The sequence below is a fragment of the Podarcis filfolensis genome, assembly GCF_964270895.1.
Source record: "Podarcis filfolensis genome assembly, chromosome: 5".
In the NCBI taxonomy this organism is placed as follows: domain Eukaryota; kingdom Metazoa; phylum Chordata; class Lepidosauria; order Squamata; family Lacertidae; genus Podarcis; species Podarcis filfolensis.
The window spans coordinates 5,112,073-5,138,768 of NC_139608.1; the positions used below are offsets into that span (position 1 = coordinate 5,112,073).

At 48.6% G+C, this 26,696-nt stretch overlaps 2 protein-coding genes across 2 annotated transcripts in view; one reads left to right on the forward strand and one right to left on the reverse strand.

Moving 5' to 3' along the window:
- The first annotated feature begins 122 nt into the window (after positions 1-122).
- Positions 123-23,031, forward strand: LOC310762197 (intestinal-type alkaline phosphatase-like). Its single transcript, XM_083612879.1, has 11 exons — positions 123-374; positions 5,345-5,461; positions 9,028-9,143; positions 11,013-11,187; positions 12,308-12,480; positions 13,912-14,043; positions 16,083-16,155; positions 18,069-18,203; positions 18,376-18,567; positions 20,254-20,370; positions 21,232-23,031. The coding sequence occupies exons 1-11, from the start codon at positions 314-316 to the stop codon at positions 21,492-21,494; spliced, it is 1,554 nt and encodes a 517-aa protein (XP_083469005.1). The 5' UTR covers positions 123-313; the 3' UTR covers positions 21,495-23,031.
- A 1,444-nt stretch (positions 23,032-24,475) lies between these two features.
- ECEL1 (endothelin converting enzyme like 1) overlaps positions 24,476-26,696 on the reverse strand; it is a 46,962-nt gene continuing 44,741 nt past the window's right edge. Inside the window, exon 17 of the mRNA XM_083612792.1 lies at positions 24,476-25,012. Coding sequence (XP_083468918.1) covers positions 24,913-25,012 — 100 coding nt within the window. The 3' untranslated portion in view covers positions 24,476-24,912. The remainder of the gene's footprint in view (positions 25,013-26,696) is intronic.

Consider the following 26,696-nt stretch of genomic DNA (forward strand, 5'->3'; position numbering starts at 1 on the left):
CGACAATGGAAAGAAGCAATGGAAGAGGAGAAACAGTTGGGGGCAGAGAGAAAGCACTCTTAAAAAGTGAGGACTGGAGCCATAAGCCTTGGAACTGGTTTGATGACCGCACCATTGCACATTTCCTGTTGCCAGCAGCAGTTGTGAAACTCCCCAGGGTGGGGTCTGGTGAAGGGAGGAATCTGGGTGCCACGAATGATGGTTTGCAGCTGTCCAAGTGTCCAAAGGTCTCCCTGGGTTTAGTCTTATAAGTCACAGAGCTTCCTGAAATCTCTCCCACTCGCCCTGAAACAGCTCCGCTCCATTTGCAGCAATGTGGCTCTCCGGACTGGCTCTCTGCCTGGGGCTGGCATTCGCCGGTGCCATCATCCCAGGTAATGTGGCCGGGTCGTGAGGCTTGCGTCTGCCCATCATCCACTCTACTGGGTTGGTACCAGAGCTTAGGGAGAGGGACATGACCAGGGTGCAGAAAGATTAGGGTGTTCGGTTCATGCCCAGGGTCTCCTGGGGTGACCTCAGAATGGGCAGGTTGGATCTATCAAGAGAGATCTCTCCACCTGGGATTTGTGAGGAAAGTTGCCCCACTTGAATTATTGCCTGGTGTGTACTGTGAAGTTCAGGGGCGCTGAGCGACTTTGGAGTGGGTCTCTTTTGTAGATAATTTTTTATTGTTTTCATCATGTAGTTCTTTTTCCAACAATCCTTATTATCACATTATAATCCCTTTGACTCTGCCGAGTCCTGACTTCCCTCCCTCCCAAACACTGGTATATACATCACATACTTTTTCCGTATATTATTATCATAACTCTTCTGTTTTACATTGAAGGTGTTATTCCAATCCTGCTAGTGTCTTAATATTTTTGTTGTTCTCCTTTATATATTCAATAAATTTGTTCCAATTGTCATTGTATCTCTGGTCCTCTTGGTCCCGGATCTTTCCTGTCAATTTGGCAAGTTCCGCAAACGCTATCATCTTCACCTGTCACTTCTGGATGGTTCGTAAATCTTGTGTTTTCCATCTTTGGGCCAGTAAAGCTCTTGCGGCGACTGTGGCGTACATGAACAAATTCTGGTATTTTATTTTAATTTCTCTTCCCACCAGTGGGTCTCTTTTGTTGCAGTTCCCACCTGCTATGGAAACCCCTGAAACATGACCCAAAGTCATTGAAATACATCAGAGTGGACGCACCTTCCTTGTAGGTTTTTAAGCAGAGATTGGATGTCCATCTGTCATGGATTCTTTAGCTGTGATTCCTGCATTGTAGGGGGTTGGACACTGAGGTCCAGCTCCGAGGGGCTAGTGGCAGTTCCCTCCCTGCAAGAAGTGAGGTTACAGGGAACCAGGCAGAGGGCCTTCTCGGTGGTGGCGCCCGCCCTGTGGAACGCCCTCCCATCAGATGTCGAGGAAATAAACAACTATCTGAATTTTAGAAGACATCTGAAGTCAGTCCTGTTTAGTAAAGTTTTTAATGTTTGATGTTTTATTGTGTTTTTAAAATTCTGTTGGGAGCTACCTAGAGTAGCTGGGGAAACCCAGCCAGATGGATGGGGTAGTAGTAGTTGTAGTAGTAGCAGTAATAATAATAATAATAATAATAATAATAATAATAATAATAAACAATTATTATTATTAGATGACCCTCTGGGTCCCAAGTCTACAGTCCTATGATTCAATGAATTTCTGTGATCACTGTATACAGATCAGCATATTTCACCCCTTCCGATAAAACATAAAGGCCACTCTGTTCTGTTTTCTTATTAAATTATTCTTCTATCAGCTCCCTTCCCCAATCAGTATGTGCAATGTGGAACTGTCTTTCATGTCGTTTATCTGGTCGTTCACAGTGGCGTAGCGTGGGTTGTCAGAACCCGGGGCAAGGCAAGTAATTTGCACCCCTAACCTGTGGATTTGCGCCCCCTAACCTGTGGATTTGCGCCCCCTAACCCTAACCCCCAGATGTTGCGCCCGGTGCGGCCGGCCCCCCCTGCACCCCCCACGCTACTCCACTGGTCGTTCATTAATAGTAGTGATACACTTGGCTTCTCTCCAATATGTTGCATATCAAGTTCCACTTGTTGAGGGTTTACAGATAAATAATTTCCTTATCAGATACTGGGATATTCTGCTGAATGTCTGTTGAAAAACAGGCTGGGCTCTAAAATTGAAGCAACAAGGTGTTTATCTATTGTAACTTGCATTTTCAACTTCAAACCAATATGTCTGTGTTACTGAGCATATCTACTGAGCATGGGGGGGGGGAACTTATTTTATTTTAAATTTCCATACTGCCCTCCGGTTGAGAAAGTCTCAGGGCAGTGTGCCAAAATAATAATAACAGTGAAGATATTAACACTGCAAAATAAAACTGCGGAAGTACCTATTAAAATTGGGGGAGGGGACACTCTTGCACCAATGGTTCTGACTCAGAACACGACAGCTTCCTATGTTTAAAAATAGGTCTCTCTAATTACTACGCACAGCTAAAACAGCTTATGTTTCTACCTTTCTGTCTAAGAGTTCTTACTTTGGAATTATGCTCCCAGCCACAGAAATAACTGAGACAATTGCACATTCCTTCCTTGCTTTCTCCTGCCTCCCATCCCCTCAGGTGTATTGAATTTTGAATTGTAAGCTCCTTGGGGCAGGGGCCTCTTGTACTCTGCACCTTGTAAGTTTCATGTGCACTGATTTCACTGGATAAGTGATAAAGAAAGCCAATTAAATTTCACTCTTTATAATCATCCTAAAATAGACACTTGTTTTGGCTGCCAGGAAAAACATCTTGAGTGTAATAAAATTTATCAAGGTTCAGTAGTGATTGCCTGGATGAATCGGTCCAAAGTCTACGGCCCCATTTGGAGCAGGTGTTTGAAGTTGAAATAAGCAAGTTCTATACCTGGAGCAAGTTCTCCGTTCACTGTGTTTGTTTTTAGTATTTGGTTGCAAGAAAAATGTAGGTATGGTAAAATAAAAAGGAGAATTCGCTGGTTGCCTAGATCAAGGCTTGGGGCAAGTACCCTTTGGTGAGAGAGCACCATCAGAAATTTAAAATCACAAAACAGGCAGCAAAATAAAACGTGGAAATATAGGCTGCTCGACCTTTAAAATATCCCCTTCTAAAGTTGCTTCCAAAGTTCCTCTTCCTTTAGCATAGAAAGAGACCACACATTTGGTAAGTTAAAAATGGTTTACTTACAAACTCTTCAAAGGTCAGATTCATGTGTGTCAGGGAATCAGGAGCAGGAGCACAGGGGAGAGAGGAATTGGAGAGCGAAGGGGAAGAATCCGAGGGCAGCGTAGGGGAGTATGGCAGTGACCCGAGAGATTCCATGAGCTTCTCCAGCGAATCAGAAGATTCCTAGAAGGGGGCGCCGATGGTCTGGGCAAGGGGGGTCCCAGGGGGGACGCACCAGAAACAAGGAGCCAGAGGGGAACCCCAAAGCAGCAGTGGAGGATCGGGACCAGTTTCCCCACCAGAGCGTAGTGGGGGGGAAGAGTCACATGTGTCAGGGCCAGCGTCTCCTCCATTGGAGAGAGAGAGTGAGTCAGGGCTGACCACGCCTCCATCGGAGAGTGGGGGAATGGAGGGGAGGTCAGTTGCAGCTAGTCCCCCCGAAGGGGGAAGCATGACAGCAGCAGTGAAACGGTTAGGAGGAAAACGGCTGGCTGGGCGCGCGCGCCAAGTTCAAATGTACAGGCGCGCGGGACAGCAGGAGACCCGGATGGGGAACCAGCTCCTAAAGCCCGCCGGAGGGAGGGAGAAGGCTCAGGGGAATCAGCGTCAGAGGAGGCTAGGAAGGGCGAGACCCCGGCGGGCAGGCAGACCCAGAGGAGGAAGGAGCAGCGGAAAAGGTGGAGCAAGGCGAGGGTCTTAAATTGGTGTACAGGGGGAGGAGATTCAGAAGGGTCATCAGCGGTCTGACAGTTGAGACGTAGAGCTGCGCGCTGCGGCTCTGGAAGTGAAACTGAACTTCAATAAAGACTTTTGTATTTAATTAGAAAGCAGCGTTGGTCCTTTGTGAGCTGGGACCTTGGGCAGCCTTGACAATGTGCTTTTCCATACAGCAGCAAGAAAAGGCAGGCAGTATAGCTTTGGTTCCAAATGGTAAATGTTTCTCAATTATTTGTGCAGAAACACAAAGATGGCTTGCTGAAGCCACACAGTCGAAGCTTGGAGCATCCAGCTTAGACCTCTTTACTGGTAGGGTTTGTATGGTGGAAGAGTAGGAAGTAGGAGAACAGAGTTTGGTAAACCAAGGTGAGGGGAAGCGATCAAGCTAAGCCTGGCAGGACAGCTTACTTTATGGTGTTAACCCCTTCATGCAATAATGAGACTTGAGCATGTTGGTTATATGAGGCTGATTTATCCCACACACTGTTCATTCCTGGTTCTCCAGGCCTCAACACTCCTCTTTTTATGGGGATTTGATATGCAATCTCTCCCTCACCAGTTAATTGCAGGTTGCATGTGATTACTAAGGTTGCTTCCAGTATTTTGCAGGAGGAATACGAGCACATACTAGACATTAAGGTCTGTGCAGTTAAAGTGGCTCTGCTTTCCTAGGGCAGCAATTCCACTTTTTAAACAACAGCAAACTTTGTGCAGTTTGGAAACTGACAAGCAAGCAGGTATGCTGAAAAGTGTGTGGTCAACAAACGTTGATCCAGTTCTGGGCACCACAGTTTAAGAATGATATTGACAATCTGGAATGTGTGCAGAGGAGAGCAACCAAGATGATCAAGGATCTGGAAATCAAGCCATATGAGGAGCAGTTGAGGGAACTGGGTATGTTCTGTCCGGATATGAGGAGTCTGAGAGGAGATATGGTAGCCATCTTCAAATATCTAAAGGACTGTCACATGGAAGACGGAGCAAGCTTGTTTCTGCGGCTCCAGAGGGTAGGACCCCAACCAATGGATTTAAATTGCAAAGAGGAGATTCTGACTAAACATCAGGAAGAACTTTCTGACAGTAAGAGCTGCTTGACAGTGGAACAGACCCCCTTGGAAGGTGGTGGACTCTCCTTTGGCGATTTTAAGCATATGTTGGATGGCCATCTCTTGTGGATGATCTAGCTGGGATTACTGCATTGTAGGGGGTTGGACTAGATGACCCTCAGGAATCCCCTCCAATTCTATGATTCTATGCTTCTATGAATGGGAAGGTGTATATCCTCCCTGCAGACAAATCAATACTAACCAATCTATCCTTCATGTAGGCTTTGTGGAAGCAGATCAGGCTGAAGTTCAATAAACCGGTCATCTGGAGGAGCCATAAGAAAGGTTTGCACTGCCTGTTTGCCAACCCTAATTCCTGGTTGTTGTTTTCTGTTCCTCAAGCTCAAGAGGAGAAGCCCTCCTTCTGGAACCAGCAGGCTCTCAAGGCCATTGAGCAAGCCCTGAGCCTCCGTCCCCGGCACTACAAAGCTAAGAACCTCATCCTCTTCCTGGGAGATGGTAAGTGGGCGAAACGCTTGGGTTGCGCTCCCCTGTCTGTGTAACACGAGCGAGAATAAATTCTTCTCTCTGTGCATGCAGAACTAAGTGCACACAGAACAATGTCAGCCCCGGTGTAGAACCAAGTCAGCACTCACAAGCCGAGGCTTCACCAACCTGATGCTTTGCTGATGTTGTTGGGCTCCAAAATGCCTGGAGGGCACCAGGTTGGGAACAGTGGTGTAGCATGGGTTGCCAGATCCCGGGGCAGCACGGAAGGAGGGAAACAAACAGAGTACGCTTGCACATTCAACTGCCTAATGCAGTGATTGCCAAACTTGGCCCTCCAGCTGTTTTCGGAATACACTTCCCATCATCCCTGACCACTGGTCCTGTTAGCTAGGGATGATGGGAGTTGTAGTCCCAAACCAGCTGGAGGGCCAAGTTTGGCTATCACTGGCCTAATGGCTTCTGTGTCACCCAGGAGATCATAGCCACAGAGATAAGAAAAGAAAAATCATTCCATTGTCTGGAGAGGTCACTTCCTGGTTCTAGGAGAAGCTGTGACGGAAGCACCCAGCTGTATTGAGGCAGCACCAGGTGTTGGGATTTTGCGCCCCTAACAATTTTGTGCCCAGGGCAACTACCCCGTGGCCCTCCCCCCCCCCCCATGTTACACCACTGGTTGGGAAGGCTGCGTAGTCAAAGAAGCTCCTTTCCCTGAGCCTTGCATTTCCAAGGATGCAGAAGCTTGCTTTCCTCCTCCAGTTTGTGTTTGATGCTGATAAACCAATTTGGACAGGAGTCCTATATCAAGGGAAACGCTATCTGTGCATTAATGGCTCTCATTAACTGGCATTAAATGTTCAGAAGGTGTGTGCCATAATGATTTGCTGGTTGTGTTGTCAATAGTCTTCTTTGGACTCTTGACGTGCACAATTCAGGGAAACTCTGGTTCCAAAGTCAGGAGGGAAACAATTCCGGAGGCTGCGAAGATTATGGGAACTGATGGTTATGCAAATTAAGTGAGATAAATTAATAACGTAAGAAGATCAGGCCAAAGTCCCACCTATTTCAACAATCATTTCGCACACTGGCCAACCAATGGCAAGCAGGCCATGAGTGCAACGTCAATGTGTCACTCTTTTTTTATAATAATAATTTTTATTAATTTTCAAGTACAATCCAATAATAGCCTCATTATAACAATACCAAAGTATAATACAATTACTAATACCAATCATTCAAATACCGAATTATATAATTTAGGTGCTGCCACCTCCACCCCGCATGCTAGAATTGATAGTTTGATTATTTTCTTTATTTCTGCGTTCCAAAATCTTATTAATTTCAATTTCATATCGGTCAAAGTAATAATCTCTTATAGAACAACTGCAATATTAATATCTTCTATTTGTATTGACACATTAAGTGATTTATAGAACTACCAGTGAGGCACTCTAACTATAACCTTGTTCTTCCTGTGTGTGGCAATTATTCTGTCTGTGGTGTTTCTTCCTGTCCTTGTAAAATGTTATGTCTATCTTTTCCTGTTTGTTGCTGTTATCTGTCATGCCTTGGGTGAAGCTGATATCCCATTATCGTTTCAGAAATTTCTCCGTTGCTCTGTCCCGTGCTTTGTTGTTTTGCAACTTTAACAACAGCTGCAAAAATCACTCTGTCCCAATAAATAGCCTGTCACTCATGTTCCCCAGCTTTGTTTCCCGTGAATTTGCTAAGGAGAGCCTGCAGGGTCAGGCCAAAGTCCCATCTAGTACAGTATCTTGTTCTCACTATGGTCAGCCACACACTCCAATGGGGAGCCTGCAGTCAGAACCTGAGTGCAACCTCTTTGCCTCTGGTCAAAAACTGGGGTGCAAACAGTGGTGGACCTACATTTGGGGCCTCCTGAACTGTCACAGGGGCCCCTTCACAGCCAGCAATGAGCTCTGGGTAACCTCTGTCATCTTCTTCAATTGGGTTGTTCCATGACAGATCTCCACAAATTTTCCACGAGTTTGCGTTTTTGGGATCCACCTGAGAACTTGCGTGGACTCATCATTATTCCTCTTTGCTATGACCTCTGTTTAAAAGGGGAGGGATGCATCAGCTGCAGCAGAACAGCCAACTTAAACGCAACACTCTACCTTTACAACAGCTGTGCTTCTGACTCTCAAATCTTGGGATTGTTGAAATATATACCAAAAACAAATTAATCAATTTGAGTCATGCAACTCAAATTGGGGACTCAGCTACATTAGTAAAAACAAAACAAAACACCCAGCATTTTGAATGTGTTATAAATATGCAACAGCAGATGGCAACGAAGAGCAAAAAAAAAATTCTTTGTGATTTCCATAGTGGTTTTTTTCTTTTGTTATAATGGTTTAATTTCTGGCTCATTTATAATATTTTATTCCTGTGTATAGATCCACCCTGGGTCTACTAGACCCCACTTTTTTAAGCAATGTAGACTAAAGCTGCTTCTGGGGGCCCTCTGGGATTGGGGGCCTTGGGGTATAAGCTTTATTAGTTTCATAGTTGATCCAAAGCACCAATCCCTCTTTCAAACCATATTTCCTTCTGCTGCCTTAAGCTGGTTTGTTTTTTGTTTTGGTGAAGTCAGGGAGTGTGAAATAGCGTATTTTTCACTCCATAAGACGCACCTGACTGTAAGACGCACCTAGTTCTTAGAGGAGGGAAACAAGAAAAAAAAAATTCTGAACGAAACAGTGGATGTATGATTTTTGTGGTTCATGCTGTGGCCACACACATGTGATCTGATGGTGAATTTGGGTGACCCAGTGCAAAAATCCTGAGGATCCATGTGGATCCGTGCTTTGTAACCACGTTTTTGCGCCATTGTGGCCCCAGGAAACAGTGGATGCGTGATTTTTTTGGTGCAGGCTGTAGCCATGGACATGCTATGTGGTCTGATGGAGAATTTGGGGTGACCCAATGCAAAAATCCTGAGGATCCATGGGCTTTTACCTCCCCCCTCAAAGGCTGCCTCCTTTATCTCTAGAGTCCCTTATCTCCCTCCCTGATTGCTTGCCAATCAGCTGCTCAGCGGCTTTGTTTCAACACTCCCTTCCCTCTTGTTTGCCTTAGTGTCTTTTCCTTAGCTGGAGCAGTTTTTTGCCCCTCCTTTTCTTCTAATTTCTCTCCTCGTTGATTTAGTCTTCCTGTCTCCTCTCCTTGCAAGTTCGCTGTCTTTACCACCCCCCTCCCAGGCAGTCTCCCTTATCGCTAGAGTCCCTTATCTCCCTCCCGATCGCTTGCCGATCAGCTGCTCAGCGGCTTCGTTTCAACACCCCCTTCCCTCTTTCTAATAAAAAAAGCACCATCTGCTTTTCGCCCCTGGGCAATTTGGCTCCAGGGACCACGCATTCACTCCATAAGACGCACAGACAGTTCCCCTTACTTTTTAGGAAGAAAAAAAGTGTGTCTTATGGAGCGAAAAATACAGTAGATGTCGTTTCTCTGGGAGGAAACTGCTCTGGGAACACTGTGTACTGGGGGGTATATGAGGTGTTTGTGTCAGGATCCCGTGGGCTGCAAACCTTCTCACTCTTTCTCCCTGTCAGGCATGGGCCTCCCCACTATCACCGCCACCCGAATCCTGAAGGGAGAGATGAAGAACCAGCTGAGCCCCCAGTTGCCTCTGGCGATGGACGCCTTCCCTTACGTGGCTCTTTCCAAGGTGCCTTCCATCTACGCTTGTCCCTGCAGTTCGGGGTGGGGGGTGGGACAAATAGCTTTCTGGGAATCGTGCCTTCCTTTCCATTGAGAAGGTTCTTTTTCTCTACTTGAGGCCAATCAGGCAGTAATTCAGCAGGTGAAGCCTGTACTGACTGCACCTTCTTTGGGCAAGGCTCATAGCTCAAGCTCACACCTTGCATGCATGCAACTGCCAAGTGCAGTCTTAACATAGCTGTCAACTTACAGATTTGAAAATAAGGGACCAGCAGCCTCGAAAATAAGGGATCAGCAGCCAAAATAAGGGATTTTCCCAGCACAGGTATGTTCAACTTCTGAGCCCCTCCGAGCCAAAGGCAGAAAGCCCAGCCAGCAGCCAAAGAGGCCTCAAGCGGTGGTTCCCACAGCGCAGCAACCCGGCAAAGGGGATGCAGCAAGGAAAACCACCGTCACCTCTCCGCTGGGAAGCGCTGAGCAAAGGCGAGTCCCCAGGCAACGCAGCCGATTTGATCAGCGCGAGGCATGCAAGCTCCACCCCCCCAGTCGTTCTTAGACTTCTTATTGGCTGAGCAACGCAGCCAAGCAACACAGTTGGAGCCTCCCTCCTCCCTGGCTGGCAGGGAGGGAGGAAGGGAGAGGAGCTGCTTCCTTTGAAACCCGGGAAATTTAAGGGACATCATCAATAAGGGACAGCAGCAGGACACAGCGCTGGGATAAGGGACTTTCCCGCCAAATAAGGGACGGTTAACAGCTATGAGTCTTAAGCAAGTTGGTTTGGGGAGCATTGCTGGAAGAGGCAGCAGAGAGCCAGTAAAGGACCTGTGGCAGCTATATCACATTTTCCTATTCATTGGGCATGGAAAAGCATTACATGATTGAATTTTCACCTGCTGTCAAGTGTTGTCTGCAATGACTGGCAGCCTCTCTCCAGGGGTTGAGAGAGGGGTTCTTTCCTGGAGATGCTGAGGATGGAAGCTGGGACCTTCCTCCTCATGCAAAGCAGATACTCTGTCACTGAGCTACAGCCTTAGTCAAGGTGTGGTTGAGGAACCACAGAGAACCCACCACCAATGCAAGTGGGGCAAGTGTGGGAGACATTTCCCTTGGGTGTTCAAGTACGGAGACTCACACCCGATTCCTAATTAGATTGTATTCAGTAATGCATTACCAGACGGAGTCCCAGGAGTCTGCCAGAGCTTACCAGCGCACACACTATACAGTGGTACCTCGGGTTAAGTACTTAATTCATTCCAGAGGTCCGTTCTTAACCTGAAACTGTTCTTAACCTGAAGCACCACTTTAGCTAATGGGGCCTTCTGCTGCTGCTGCGCCGCCAGAGCACGAGTTCTGTTCTTATCCTGAAGCAAAGTTCTTAACCTGAAGCACTATTTCTGGGTTAGCAGAGTCTGTAACCTGAAGCGTATGTAACCTGAAGCATATGTAACCAGAGGTACCACTGTAGTGGAAAAACATGTCACCTTGGCTGTCTCATCCTCTTCCAACCACCTTACGGCCACCCCATCACCCCACAATTTCTCATCCTTGGAGAAATTTACTCAACCCACTTTTTCAAACTCTACGTGCAAAACCCTCCATGCACCTTACCTCAGTTGTTTTTCACTTTGATGCTCAGCTGTTAGCTTCCAGCCATGTGGTTTTGCCATGTTCTTGCGTACGTGACACTGTTCTCGCTGACAGAAATGCCACGTCACAAGCAATTTTCTCACGTCCTGTTCTTTTCTCACGTCCTGTTCACGGACTGCGGGAAATGGCTGCCTACCGTTCCCTTACCCCAACAGTAGGGCCGGCCGCCCAACAGCTCACTGGAGGGTGTGAGAGGGCAGCCTTTAAGCTTCTCCTTTGGTTTTGGCAGACGTACAACGTGGACCGGCAAGTGCCCGACAGTGCTGGCACTGCCACCGCCTACCTCTGTGGGGTGAAGGGCAACTACAAAACTATTGGGCTGAACGCGGCTGCCCGGGTTAGCCAGTGTAACACAACTGTTGGCAACGAAGTCGTGTCTGTGATGCAGAGAGCCCGTGCAGCTGGTAAGATGGAGGGCACAGATGCAGAAGCATAGTCTCATTCACACCAGGGGTGGGATTAAAGCACTTTTATTTCCTCACAAAGAACCCTGGGAACTGTAGTTACTAGCGGGCGCAGGGAGTAAAGTACAGTTCCCAGGATTCTTTGGGGGAAGCCATGTGCCTTCAATGTATGTTGTGTCCAACACCCAGCCTGCTAGGTCTTCTTGATGCTTTAAGAGAAATGTTTTTAGTCAGGATAGGGCCCCTGGGTCTGGAGGTGGAGCAGAGCAGTTTGTGGCGGATCCATTTGCCCAAGACGTACAGCTAAAAAGAACATCAGAGGAAGTGGGGTTCAGGGGTTGGTGGAATCAATTTGCCAGCCCATGGTGGTTGGCAACCATTTTTGTAGCCATCTGGGTGGTTTGTCTGACTAAAGCTCTCTGGTGCTTGTAAGGAGTCACAACACCTCCAGGCCACCAGGGGGCAGCACCCCAACGCTTAGTTACATAATTTTTTTTTGTGTGCCCCCCCCAACTTAAGGTAAAGGTAAAGGGACCCCTGACCATTAGGTCCAGTCATGACCGACTTTGGGGTTGCGGCGCTCGTCTTGCTTTATTGGCCGAGGGAGCCGGCGTACAGCTTCTGGGTCATGTGGCTAGCATGACTAAGCCGCTTCTGGCGAACCAGAGCAGTGCACGGAAACGCCGTTTACCTTCCCACTGGAGCGGTACCTAATTATCTACTTGCACTTCGACGTGCTTTCGAACTGCTAGATTGGCAGGAGCAGGGACCGAGAAACGGGAGCTCACCCCGTTGCGGGGATTCAAACCACCAACCTTCTGATCGGCAAGTCCTAGGCTTTGTGGTTTAACCCACAGCGCCAACCGCGTCCCTCCCCCCCAACTTAGTTACGTCTTATTGGGCTCAGGGTTTGCCCTCACACTTGCAAACCCTTAATCCCAGAGATGTAGATGGTAAGCATGGTTCTTTCATACTTAGGGGAGGCACTCAGTACATGCCCAGAAGCATTGTCTTCTCCTTCCTCCAAGTTTCAGATCAAAGACAAAACCCCAGTTCAATGAGGGTCTCTTGCCTGGCTCAGACAGTCCCTCTTGCAGACAATCTCTCTCCCCAATTTCAGGAAAGTCTGTGGGGATTGTGACCACCACGCGAGTCCAGCATGCGTCACCCTCCGGGAACTATGCCCACGTGGTGAACCGGAACTGGTACTCGGACGCCGACATGCCCACCTCAGCAATTTCAGAAGGCTGCAAGGACATCGCTCAGCAACTTGTTAAAAACGTCAACCTGACGGTGGGTTGTGGAGAGGGGCAGCAAACCTCCTCCTTTCTGGGCTTGCAATCCACTCCTGCCCTCTCTGCTCTGTTATCCTGCTTAGGGTAAGCTGTGGGGCAGCTTTTGCCAACCTGGTGTCCTCTCCCCACTTGCGACTCCCTGCAGCTGTAACACTGCATTCTTCCTTCCTGCCTGGGCGTCTCCCTCTTCTCCAGCATGCTTCCAAGCTGACCACACATTCTGAACTTACATTTTGTACTTTTGTAACTTACAGATAGGTAGCCGTGTTGGTCTGCCATAGTCAAAACAAAATTTTTTTTTTTATTTCCAGTAGCACCTTAAAGACCAACTAAGTTAGTTCTTGGTATGAGCTTTCGTGTGCATGCACACTTCTTCAGATACACTGAAACAGAATGCCAACAGTGTCCTTCAGCTCTCTATATTGGACAAACAGGCCAAACCTTACGCCAAAGAATAAACGGACATAAATCGGACATCAAGAATCACAAGACAGAGAAACCAGTAGGAGAACACTTCAATCTCCCAGGACATTCTATACAAGATCTCAAAGTAGCTGTATTACTACAAAGGAATTTCAGAAATAGACTGGAAAGAGAAGCTGCTGAATTGCAACTCATTACCAAACTTAAAACCATGGAGAGACCTGGTCTGAACAAAGACATTGGATTCTTATCTCATTATACATGACAAAGCCATTTTTCACCTTCTCACCCCTTGCTTTTTCCTGTAAGACCTATTGCAGTCGTTAAGAGTCGTCAACAGGCTCATCACAGCTATCTGCCAATCACCCATTCCCACCACCCTTCTGAGTAATACCCCTCCCCACCTTCTCACTATATAGAAGGATCTGGCAACTTCTGTTTCAGAGTATCTGAAGAAGTGTGCATGCGCACGAAAGCTCATACCAAGAACTAACTTAGTTGGTCTTTAAGGTGCTACTGGAAAGAATTTTTTTTTGTTTGTTTTGTAACTTAGATAGTAGTTATAAACCTGCCCCTCCATTTTTCTGCCATAACTGCTGCTTCAAGGCTTAGATTATGTAAGTAAATACTACTTTTACTTCTTCACAAAACAATGTTGTTTTTAAGGGGGAGAAAAAGGGAGACACCAGGGCAACCCACCCTGTCTAAAAAAGATTATTGCTTCCAGAAGGTTAAATCAACCTTGTTTTAGCTTCCAAGTTTAAGCTGCAAAACATGGTATTCTGTTGATCTCACCCACTCGAGCAAGGAAGGATAATAACTATATCATATATCCTCTCCAAGTGCCTATGTAAATCCATTCCTACAGTGCACCCCTCGAGGTGTCCTTGCCGTGGGTCCCTTCAAACCTGGGAAATCTCCTGCCAAGATGGCTCCCCTGAGTGCTTGATTTCGCTTGTGTGCACATTCACACAACCCTTCCTACGACGTGTGACTTTCTTGACAGGTGATCCTGGGCGGCGGCCGGAAGTACATGACTCCAGCGGGCACTCAGGACCCCGAGTACAGCACCAACTCCAGCAAGGGCATACGCCAGGATGGCAAGAACCTCATCACAGAGTGGCTTAACTCCTCGCCGGTAAGTTTATCTCACCGAAATGCTTTTGCTTTCGGAATTGTGGACTTGACACGAGGATGGTGTGATAAACAGAAATCTGCCCTTATTCCCTTATGGGGGACACAAGAGCCCTTATAGAGTCCTTTGTAGGTTCTCCATCAGTCGGAGAAAAGAACAGAGGCCAGCCAGAGAATATTGAGAAGCAAAGCAGCTTGTAAGCCTGATCTTTATTGAACTGTTGCAACAGGGTGTTCCGCTCACATGCAGGAAAGGAAGAGGACCCCAAACAAAGGTGTGCCCGCCCTTATATAGACATTTTATATTGCCCGCCTTGGAGTCCAAGACCACCCCCAGAAACATCATACCCCATCACAGAAGGGGTGTAGCTCAAGACCACCCCCCTCCAGATACATTATACCTACATCACAAAAAGGGCGGTCTACAGCAGAAATCTGAGTGCTTTATTTACCTCCTGTCATTGTTTATCTCCTGTCTGGCAGGTTACCTGTTAATGCTTACCCTGGGGAGCCTGGCTAGTCCTTTGTAGTAACAAATACCCAGTTCCTGAGACAGGCCACAGGCTCACCCCATTCATACACAGATATACCCTTAAGACAGGATTTGTGAAAGAAAAGACAATGGGGAGGCTTTTCCATTTTCCTTTGACCTTGCAGAGAAAACATTTGGTCAGTTTGAGAGCCAAAATGGCTCCAGGACTGCCCTCCTGTGCTGCTTCAGACATGTGGTCCACATATTTATGTACGTGTTTGCTTGGTACATTTATGAACATTTATTATATATATAAGACCTTAATTTATTTATTTCAATGGGAAGCGGGTGTGTACGTGTTGTGCAACATCATTTGCAATGTACTTTGGCTGTGCACACATTGTACGCCTCTGGAGCATGTTTCTCCTCGCAAAGATTTTTGGGCACCATAGGGTTACAATTCTCAGCAACCCTTATGAAATTGCAGCTCATGCAATTCTTTGAAGGGTGAGATGTCTCTGATGTTTTAGCTGAGATTCCTGCATTGCAGGGGGTGGGACTAGATGACCCTCGAGATCCCTTCCAACTATGCTTCTATGAGATAAGAGGTCAATGCTGGGTGTGTCCAAAGGGGGTCTTGTTATTTAGTCTGTGGGTCTCATTGGGCCACACAGCCAGCCATCGGGGAGGGATTGCAGCTCAGCAGAAGATTCGTGCTCATGCTTAAATTCAAAAGATGCCGGGTTCAAATCTTGGCATCTCCAGTTAAAAGGAGCACATGACAGAGAGCTCTTTCTGCTTCAGCGTTTGGAGAGCGGCTGCCAGTCATGTGGGGAGAATTTCCCCTTGTGGCTTTTAAGTATGGAAGCTCACACCCAATTCCCAGTTAGTCAGACTTTATTCAGCAATGCATTTCTGGACGGAGTTCTAACACTCTGCGAGAGCTTGGAATGCTCTCTGTGTAGGAAAAATATATGTAATCTTTGCTGTTTCATTCTCTCCCCATCCACCTTCTGCCACCCTGTCACCCCACGATCTCTCATTCACCCACAATCCTTGGAAACACTTACTCAGCTCAATCTTTTTTACTGTATGCGCAGAGCCCTCCTTGTGCCTTATCTGGAGCTGTTTTTCACTTCAACAGCCAGCCATTAGGGAACTCCAAAAGTGGCTCTTACCAGTCTTCTGGTCAGGTCATGTTTCTGCATAAGTGATGCTGGCCTAACTGATAATGGGTTTAACAAAAATCCCACCTCATAGAGGGGACAGTATTGGTGTAGACAGGCAAATATTCTCCAAAAGGAAACACATTTTAATCTGTGGTGGATATGGCAAGCTACGTTGGGCCTGGGAGCAGTGGCGTAGCGTGGGGGGTGCAGGGGGGGCCAGCCGCACCGGGTGCAACATCTGAGGGGGGGGCGTGCTAATCTAGTGGAAGAGACTCGAGTGCTAAAATCCACGGGTTAGGGGGCGCAAATTACTTGCCTTGCCCCAGGTGCTGACAACCCATGCTACGCCACTGCCTGGGAGGCGTAGAAAATATCCCCTCAATTCTTTGTGTTTCTTCCTAGGGCACCAAGTACATCTGGAACCGAACACAGCTGCTGAGTGCTGCAGAAGACCCAGCTGTGAGCCGCCTCATGGGTAACGGGTTCAAATCCCCATTTGCCTCCCAGTTTCTTCATGCATGGTGTCTTAGGCAGCTTACAGCTTTAAAGCACATTATTTCCCTCAAAGGGTTGTGGCCACTGTAGTTCACCCCTCGCAGAGTGACAATTCCCAGCAGCCCTTGACAAACTACAGTGCCCAGAATTCTTTGAGAAAAAGAATATGCTTTGAATGTGCTCCAAAGGCACAGCCTTATTCAGCCCTGTCTTGAAATGCATATCACTCACCGCTCTTCCCAGTTGCAGCGATTAGAAGCATTTTTCTCAGAATGCGTTTAAGACCGGTTTATACACACAGGAGAATCAAGCAGAAATCCTGGACCGAACCGCTTTGGGCTGCAGATTTTCCTGTGTCTCTCTTCACGTGTGAATGTTTCCTCATGTGGGGAGTGAGGGAAGCCCCATGACATGTGTAAAATTCCAGGAGTGAGGGTTTTGTGGCATAGCCTTCAGACCAGCACCGCTCTCCTCTCACCAGTCTCACTGCACCCAAAATGGTGCCTTCTAGGAAAAGCTGTAACCCTGGGGTGGGAAGCCATTTTCAGCCCCAGAGACAAGCTGCTGGGTCCTGTCAATCACCTGACAGCACAACAACTTCAGAGCTCCTGAGGGCTCCTTTGCAGCCATCTCTTTACCTGCCCCACACCTGGCTTCACATATGATGCCCAGGTGGATGTGGCTTGGAGAAACTGTTCTGTTGAGAGTCTGTCAAGGCTGCCAACAGCGGGACTGTTATGGCGTCCAGTCCGCTTCCACTGCGCCAACCTGCTTCTCCCGGCTACAGCAGAGAATCTTGCGCAGTGGTGTGCCTGTGTGGAAGGAATCTCAGCCATGCAGTAAAACTCTCGTACAATGGCTTCCTCTATTCTATGAAGCGTTCATTGTACAGCAGCAAAATGACAACAGCCAGGGGAAAGCGAAGACATGCTTCTCCTGTCGCAGCCAAAACAGAAAGTAAAAACGTTCACATAATAAAGATGCGAACACACCCCAGTGACAGGACGCCATTTCCCTTGAGCTGTTAATCCTGTAAACTCTGCGTATCCTCACAAAAACAGCCTCACAGGTCAAAACAGGACCCTGGATAGTTCTTATTTAAGCCAAGAGGCCGGAGGTTGCCCACCTCTGCTGTAGCACTTGGTTCTGCCAGATTGTGTGAACTGTGGCTTGGAAAGGGCTAGGAACTCATTCTTTCTTCTGACAAATCCTCTGTCTTGGGCTGGTTGGATGCAGAGGAATGGTGGGAGGAACCAGCTAGGGAATCACCAGGGGAAGAAGACTCAGAACCCGGGGAGTGGTGGTGGGATGACACTGAGTGGACAGATGGAGAAGAGGGAGAGGACTGGGAAGAGGAGGTGTCGGAAGCTGAAGAGGTAACAGGGCTCAGTGAGCTGGGAGAGTCTGTGGCAGAGAGAAGTCCAGAATCAGAGACAGAAGCTGAAGCAGCAGAGGCCAAGAGGCAGAGATGAGTCAGGCTGCTGAAGAGTCCCAGGTGTCTCCTACTCGTCCTGTGACAAGCTCCCGTCTTGCCTGGTCTCCCAGAACTAGGAGAGGCATGAAAAGGGCGGAGGAGAAAAATAGTGTCGCACAGGTGAAGTCTCAGATCGCTTGGGGAAAACCCTGGAGAGGACTTAGACAGGAGCCTTCAGTCTTGGCAACTGCTTCATGGGCGCCAGACCCATGGGGATGAGCTGCTGTGCTTATTAGGCCTGACACTCAACCAAGTCTGCAGAGATCATGTTATTGCTAATAAACACTTAACTCCAACTTTGAATGGTGTGATTTACTGCCAGCTGACTCTTGGACATCCTCTCACCCGACACGCCTCAAAACAGTCCTTTCTCCCATGATGCACTTAGAACAGGCTGTTGTTCTCTCTGTCATCCCCAGGCCTCTTTGAACCTGGCGACATGAAATACGAGCTGGTCCGCAACAATCAGACTGACCCATCTCTGGCGGAGATGACTGAGGTCGCCTTAAAGATCCTCAGCCGCAACCCCGAGGGATTCTACCTCTTTGTTGAAGATAAGTTGGGGCATCTTCTGGGCTGCGTTGACCAGGGTTTGGGTGGAAGGCAGACTGGGATCTTGTAGTTAAAAATTTGTAAACAGCCCAATGAAAGGGGGATCCATTAACTGGGGCGATTGCAGGTGTTTTCCCTGATCTCTCTCCTTCTAAGTTGCCCTTTTCTCCGCACGAGGCAAGATTGACCTGGGACACCACAACGGCATTGCCAAGCAGGCTCTCACTGAGGCAGTGGAGTTCGACAAAGCTATCCAGCGGGCAGGGGAGCTGACGCAAGAAGCCGACACCTTGACTGTGGTGACCGCTGACCATTCCCACGTCTTTGGCTTTGGCGGCTACACGCTGAGAGGCTCCTCCATCTTCGGTATGGGGCTGGCGAGGAACCCGCCGGTTCTGGTTCTGGTGGGCTCAGCTGGTTGGGGGAGGGGAAGGGCCATAGATCAGGGTTAGAACACCTGCCTTGAATGTAGAAGGTCCTGTAGGATCTTCACATAGGACTGAGGAAGCCCATTCTGAAGCCCTGGAGAGCCACTGCCTGCCAGTGCAGACAATGCAGAGCTACATGGACTGTTGGTCGGACTTAGACTTGTAGAGTTGGAAGGGACCCCGAGAGTCATCTAGTCCAGCCCTCTGCAATGGGGATATCTCAGCTAAAGCATCCACAACAGATGATCATCTAATCTCTGCTTTAAAACGTCCAAGGAAAGAGAGCCCACAACCTCCCAAGGGAGACTGTTCCACTGTTGGACAGCTCCTCCTGTCAGAAAGTTCTTCCTGATGTTAATAATAATAATAATAATAATAATAATAATAATAAATAATAATTTATTTATACCCCGCCCATCTGGCTGGGCTTCCCCAGACACTCTGGGCGGCTTCCAACACAATATTAAAATACAGTAATGCCTCAAACATTGAAAGCTTCCCTAAACAGGGCTGCCTTCAGATGTCTTCGAAAAGTCTGGTAGTTGTTGTTCTCTTTGACATCTGGTGGGAGGGCGTTCCACAGGCGGGTGCCACTACCAAGAAGGCCCTCTGCCTGGTTCCCTGTAACTTGGCTTCTTGCAGCGAGGGAACTGCCAGAAGGCCCTCGGCGCTGGACCTCAGTGTCAGAATCTCCTTGCATCTTCAAGTCATTGGTTCATGTTCTCCCCTCCGGAGCAGCAGAAAACAAGCTTGCTCCCTCTTCCACGTCACAGCCCTTGAGATATTTGAAGATGGCTCTCAGATCTCCTCTCAGTCTCCTCTTTTCCAGGCTAAACATAAGGCAGCTATCTATTTTCCAAAGGCTTCCATGCAGGTGGTCCAAACCACTGGAAGAATATAGTGGTAACAATGCAGTGAGGATGCACAGTCTCTTGGGCTGCGTCCAGAAAGGGCCATGGCTTAGAGAGCAAAGCCTGTGATTTGCATGCAAAGGGACCCAGGTTCAATACCTGGCATCCCCAGTTAAAAAAAGAAAAAGAAAAGGTGTTTTCTAGTAGAGTTGAGAAATACTTCTGCTGTAGATCTTGGAGAGCCTCTGCTGCTCAGAGTATTGAACTAGATGAACTAACAGGCTGAGTGGCCCTCCAGGGATAAAAGCATAGAATCGTCAAGTTGGAAGGGACCCCCAAGGGGCATCTAGCCCAACCCTGTGCAATGCAGGAACCTTAGCTGAAGCATCCATGACAGACAGCCACCCAACCTCTGCTTTAAAACCTCAAAGGAAGGAGAGTCCACAAGCTCTGTCTGGCCCTCGTCACCACCCTCTCCTTGGGTCATGCCTTTCACTGGCTCTGCTTCACACCATGGGTGTTTTTGCCTGGCTGGAATATGCCCTTGAACCCAGACCATGCCTCTCGCTTGTCTGGATGGGGTTTAGGGAGGGGTGTGCGCGAGTGTGTGTAGAAAGCAGCCTCCCACACAAAGGCAGAACGGGCATGCACTGCTCCACCCACTTTTGCCCTTGGCCCCACTGGAATTCGGCCCTTGGGAGCTTGCCCAGAAAGGAAACCGGCCCTTGGCCTGGAAAGAAGATTCCTCACTGTTCACTACACTCCCTCCACAGGCTTGGCCCCTGCATTAGCAGCAGACAGGAAGGCGTACACATCCATCGTGTATGGGAACGGGCCGGGCTACCAGATCACCAGCCAGGGCCGCCCCAATTTGACCGAAGAAGAGAGCGGTAAGAGGGATGGTGCTGCTGAATTGGGGAGGCCTGGGGAGGGGGTGGCTGGACAGGGCGTGTGGTCAACATTCAAGGCTAGTTTGACTCTATGGAAGGGATTCCAAGGCCACAGCACACGTCACCCAAGAGTGTTAATTGATACGGCGGTGGTTGTGGTGTTTAACCCTCCCTATGCCATTTTCCGGGACAGGGGTAGCGCTGTGGGTTAAACTACAGAGCCTAGGACTTGCCGATCAGAAGGTCGGTGGTTCGAATCCCCACAATGGGGTGAGCTCCCGTTGCTCAGTCCCTGCTCCTGCCAACCTAGCAGTTCGAAAGCACGTCAAAGTGCAAGTAGATAGATAGGTACCACTCCGGCGGGAAGGTAAACGGCGTTTCTGTGCGATGCTCTGGTTCGCCAGAAGCGGCTTAGTCATGCTGGCCACATGACCCGGAAGCTGTACGCCGGCTCCCTCGGCCAATAAAGCAAGATGAGCGCCGCAACCCCAGAGTTGGCCATGACTGGACCTAATGGTCAGGGGTCCCTTTACCTTTATGCCATTTTCCAGATCTGAGGTTCAAACACCTCCACCCACTTATTGTTGCACCAATCCACATTAAATGCTTAACTCTCCACTCCATACTTGCTTTAAAGTAATACCCACACATCCCCCAAAACTAAGGGAGATCCTGTTACTGATCGTCCACCTTATGTGTGGCCTAGACCCTAAACCTGTCCTGTGTCCTTCGCAGTCCTTCGCTTCTGAAAACCAGTTGCTGGAAACCACAGGTTTCCACCAGGCATCTGGTTGGCCTCTGTGAAGGGCCCTTGGCCTGATCCAGTAGCCTCTTCTTATGTTCTTCCATTCCTCTCCGTAGAGCGTGACGACTACCACCAGCAAGCTGCGGTGCCCCTTGACTCGGAAACCCATGGGGGCGAGGACGTGGCCATCTTGGCAAAGGGCCCCATGGCTCACCTATTCCATGGGGTGCAGGAGCAGACGTTTGTTGCCCATGTCATGGCATATGCTGCTGGCATAGAACCATACCAGGATAATGGCCTGGACATTAACTCTGCCAGGTTGACAAAGCCCACTTTGGTGACTCTTCTCTTGGCCTCCTTGCTCCTTTGGGCCTGTTAACCCTCCCCTGGACGACAACTCAGGGATACATCTCTCTCCTCTTTCTCTCCTCTGGACAGCAGTTCCAACTCTGATGCCACATAGAATACACCCTCAAGAGCTTTGCTTCTTAAGCTAAACAAGTGTTCTCCATCCTGCTGAAGGCTGAATCAATGAATGTCTTCCATCTTGTTCCACCAAAAGTGGGGTTGGCAGTTCCAGTCACAGTGTGAACATGCAGGAGCACATGCAGGGGTATCCCTCATTTCAAGGAAACATGAATTCCACTTCTGACACCAGTGTTGCACACTACCCCCCAATCTCTGAGCAGTGTGAGATTCCAGTGATTCCAGGTGCTTAGGAGTCGGAATGAGGAACAACAGAGACTCTGGTGCCTCAAAAGAGGGTGACATGCTCAACTTCAGACCTGAGAGCTGCTCTCCTACCTAGACCTGAATGGTGGGTGGTAGTGCACCAAAGGCATGCTGCCATGAATGCCACAGGGAGACCATGCCCAGCTTCTAGAATGCCAAGCGATGTGCAAACCCTGCAGTGCCCAAATCCCCCCTTTCTCTCGTAATCATTATTACTAGCATTGATAGGTAGAGGCTGGAGCAGTGTGTGTGTGTGTGTGTGTGTGTGTGTGTGTGTGTGTGTGTGTTGTGTGCAGTTTGAAAGGAGAGGTTCCTTGGGCAGCTGACAGGCTCCTTCCCATCAGCTGATTCTCCACTCCATGCCAGTCATCATGGAGATGTGACGTGATGCTTCCTAACCCAACCATCACACTTCCACCTGGATTTGCCATGTCTGACTGGGAATGGTCTCTTAAATAACCACCTGTGCTCCAGATCAGGACTGCAAGGGAGCTGCCAGGGACCATAATGAGGAGGGCTGCACTGAGGAAAATGGTGGGAGCTACCCTCTTGGTGTGGTGTAGTGGTTAAGAGTGGTGGACTCGTAATCTGGTGAACTGGGTTCGATTCCCCGCTCCTCCACATGCAGCTGCTGGGGGACCTTGGGCTAGTCACACTTCGCTGAAGTCTCTCAGCCCCACTCACCTCACAGAGTGTTTGTTGTGGGGGAGGAAGGGAAAGGAGATTGTGAGCCGCTTTGAGACTCCTTCAGGTAGTGATAAAGTGGGATATCAAATCCAAACTCTACTTCTTCTTCTTCTCTCCCCTTGATCCTGAATCTTCCCAGGAGCAGGAGGACAGTATAGATTTGGAACAGTGGTTTGCAGAGGGGCTTAGTTCAGAAGGCAGAAGCTGGGAAATACTGGATGGGGAACAGCTAGCAGAAGAAACACTAGAAGAGAGAGAGTTAACAGATTCACGGTCTCTGGATAGTATCCACCCCCTTTCCCCAAAGTCCCGGAGAGCTCAGAAAGTGTCAGAACAGAAAACACAGAGGCTCCAACCTCAGATTACAAGATGCAGGAGTGATGTGGATTAATAGGGACGGATCAGGGAGTGAACTTAATTGGGAGCACTGCTATTCCGGTCAGCACCACTATTTTTGTTCTTTGCTGTGTTTATTAAAGAAACTAACTGGTAAGAACTCTCTTTCGCTTGATCTGCTCATTTACGGCCACGGGGGAGGAAGCGGATACCCCGAAGCCTGGCAGGGGCACAGAGATTGGCTGTTTTGGTTTCTGATTGGCTGCGCCTCCATCTTGGAATTCTTCCTCCCAGAAAATCAACAAATTCTGAGCCCAAGCATCTTCTGGAAGTGACATAAGTGATAAGGTTATCCGTGGCCACTGTTGGAGGGAGCAATTTTTTGAATACCAGTTGCTGGAAACCAGAGGAAGGGAGAGTGCTATTGGACTTGGGTCCATTGCTGGACTAGACAGACCTGATCCTGCGTGCTCTTCTGATGTTCCTAAGCAAGACATTTTAATTCAATTCTGCTAATTCATTAAATTAAATTAAAGGATGAGGTAGCATAGATAGTAGGTTGGCGTCTCCTCCAAGCCCTTGGGAAAGGGGCAGTGGCGTAGCGTGGGGGGTGCAGGGGGGGCCAGCCGCACCGGGCGCAAGATCTGAGGGGGGGCGCGCGCTAATCTAGTGGAAGAGACTCGAGTGCTAAAATCCACAGGTTAGGGGGCGCAAATTACTTGCCTTGCCCCAGGTGCTGACAACCCACGCTACGCCACTGGAAAGGGAGGGTTGCAAGAAGCCCAACGAATAAATCACACCCTTTTGCCCATGCAGACAAAACAGCTCTGGCCTTTTAATTCGACATGATCAGCAGCAGAAAAATACAGCGCAACATTTTCTTTACAAAGAGCCACTTAGCCCTACAGCCCAGACAGCGCCACCTGCTGGCTAGGAGTGTGTGTGGAGGGTTTGGGAGGTTGGGGTGGGGCGGCGGGGGGCGGTTGGCCACACAGCTGACCATGCCAACCTGCCTCCAGACTCTCACTGTTTTGCAGACAGGAGTCGATCGCATATCGGCAAACTCAGGTTGCATTTGGGCTGGCCTCCTTCCACAATGAATCTGTTCCCCCCCTCCATCAAAAAAATATAAAAATTTGACCTTTTTTGTAGCAAGGGGAAATGTGCTGGAAAGTATGGGATAGCAATCGCTTGACGCGATCCTGTATAACCTCCCCGCAAACAGATCAAAATAAAGGCTCGACAGAACGGGGGTTCCGTATAACCTCCCTGCAACTTTTGTGTAGGCAGATCAGGATGAGTGCTGGCCTAGAAATCACCCTGGTCCTTCCCCCTCCCCAAATATCTACCGTACATGCCCTGCATTCCCTGGTGTGCTTTTGCTCAGGGGAGAAGGGGGCAGGTGGCGCATGGCATGCCAGAGTGGGCATCCTGGGGCAGGAGGGGCAGAGGCCTACTGGCTCTGCCCATTTTAGAGAAGGCCCTGATCAATATTTCTAGCACCCAAGGAGAGTTTGGGAATGAGCTGGTCTTGAGAGGAGATCTGGAGACGATAAGCTTTGAGGGGAAATTAGGAGGCGCCTTGGTTTGGCCTCGTCCGCCATCTTGTTTTGTTTTGTTTTCCCAGATCTGGTTGGAGAAACAGGCCTCATGTTTGCCACCTCCATCTGGCCCTGTCTGGCTTGGCCGTAGTGTCCTCTCTTGGGTGGCCTTGCCTGAGTTTGGCTGTTCCTCTCCCATCAAGCAGCGACACAGGTGTGCACAGAGGTCTGTGTGAGGTCTTGGGGAGAAGAGTGCCCAATTTCTGCAGGAGTCGGTCCATCCCCACCTCCCAAAATAATGGCCCTTGTCTGTCGGTGTGCATGTTGGTCCCTGAGAACGGGGCCAGCTCGGAGCAACAGGGTGTGTTTGTGGTTGTGTGTGTGTGTGTTTCCCTCATTTTTCTCTGTCCTGCCGGTGGGCAACGAGGTTTAGAGTGGTGGCGACTGAGCCCGGCGAGCGCTTTGGACAACGCCAGGGGTGGGTTGGAGCGGGCGGCTCTTTCACCAGACGGAGCATTTGTGAGCTGGGTTCATGGGTGAGTTCTTGGGGCAGTGGAAGACCCGGCCGAACTCCTCGAACTGCGAGACGCTGCCCAGGACCCTACAGGCGAGAGGGAAAGAAGAGAGAAATAATGCAACGGCAGCCACAAAAGCCTAAGAAGGATTGTTGTATAAAACGAGAAGCATGGGACTGCACCTAAGATGCCTCTCCTGTTTTGCAACCCTTGATTCCTCATGTGGAGGCTGGCTGCAGGGGCTTGGTAGAAAGAGGGAAGCACTTTTCACATGCTCAGATTCACTCTTTGCTCCTCCTTCTCAAGATCTGGTGGCTGCACCCTGACAGCTGGGTGGGAACTGTTTCAGATTTAAGCCCCTGGCAGCTCCAAAGGATTAGAATAATAGAATCATAGAAGATTTGGAAGAGACCCAAAGGGCCATCTAATCTATCCTATCTAATCTAAATTTATCATTAATTTAATTCCATTTATTCCCCAGCTTCCATCTGACTCTGGTATGAAATCTCTCATAGGCCTTCACCCCTCTCTGTGTGTGTCATCCCCCAAAGCGGTGCATCTCTCAAATCAGAATCCAAAACATGCCCATTTCCCTGGCTGAAGCTGATGGTCTGAAGGTTTCTCCTGCCTCCTTCAACATGCAAACACACCATGTCCAAAATTTGGATATTGGCCTGCCTGCTCTTTGAGCAGGCACCCCCAAACTCGGCCCCCCAGCTGTTTTGAGACTACAACTCCCATCATCCCTAGCTAAGAGAACCAGTGGTCAGGGATGATGGGAATTGTAGTCCCAAAACAGCTGGAGGGCCGAGTTTGGGGATTCCTGTCTTAGAGGAAAGGCCTGGGAAGGCTGGTCTACCAGGGATGCCCCCAGCCTGGCAGGGGAAATTTGCTGAGCAGTCAAGCAAGGAGACCACATAGGGCGACCGTCAACCGTGGGTTGGCAAGCAAGGCTCTCGGAACACGAGAGTGTCCATGTTTTATTTATTTTGTATCAACAATCTGTGCTCTATTTAATCTCAGCAATGTACAAGAGCCATAATACAGTAGGAATAAAAATGAGTCAAAACTATAAATTCAGAACTCAGTTTTTAAAAAGCCTGCTGGAGATGGAAAGAAGCCCCTAGAATGGCAGATTAAGTTGATGGACTATGCTGAAATAGCAAAAATGACCAGAAGACTCAGAAATCAGGAAGACCAGAATTTTAATACGGAATGGGGGAAATTTATAATCTATCTTAAAAACCATTGTAAGCAGCTAAAATCGTTAGTGGGGTTGGAACAACAATGGTGAATTTTGGACATAATGGAGAGGCAAAAGATTTGGATTATTATAGAAGATGCAGGAGGAAAGAACTAACAATAGGAACCACAGAGGAGGGAAGCCCAGGAGATTCTGTGGAATCTTGTTTCTATATTGTAAGTTGTTACGTTATTGTAAAATTTTCATTTGAAAAACGCAAATAAATAAATTTATTTTTTAGAAAGCCTGCTGGAATAAAATGAAAGTCTTTAGGAAGAGCCGGACGTTTAACAGAGAGGGGACCTGCCTGATCTCAACAAGAGGGCAGTTTCACAAAATTAGGCCTACAATACAAAACACAGAACTCCTGGTAGATATGACCCATTCATCCAAGCAGGGATTCTTGCAAAAAGATTGAGCAGGAATATAAGGGATGGGATGCTCCCTGGGGTATTCTGGACCCAAGCTGTCAAGGACCTTGTAAATTACCGTATTTTTCGCTCCATAAGACACACCTGACCATATGA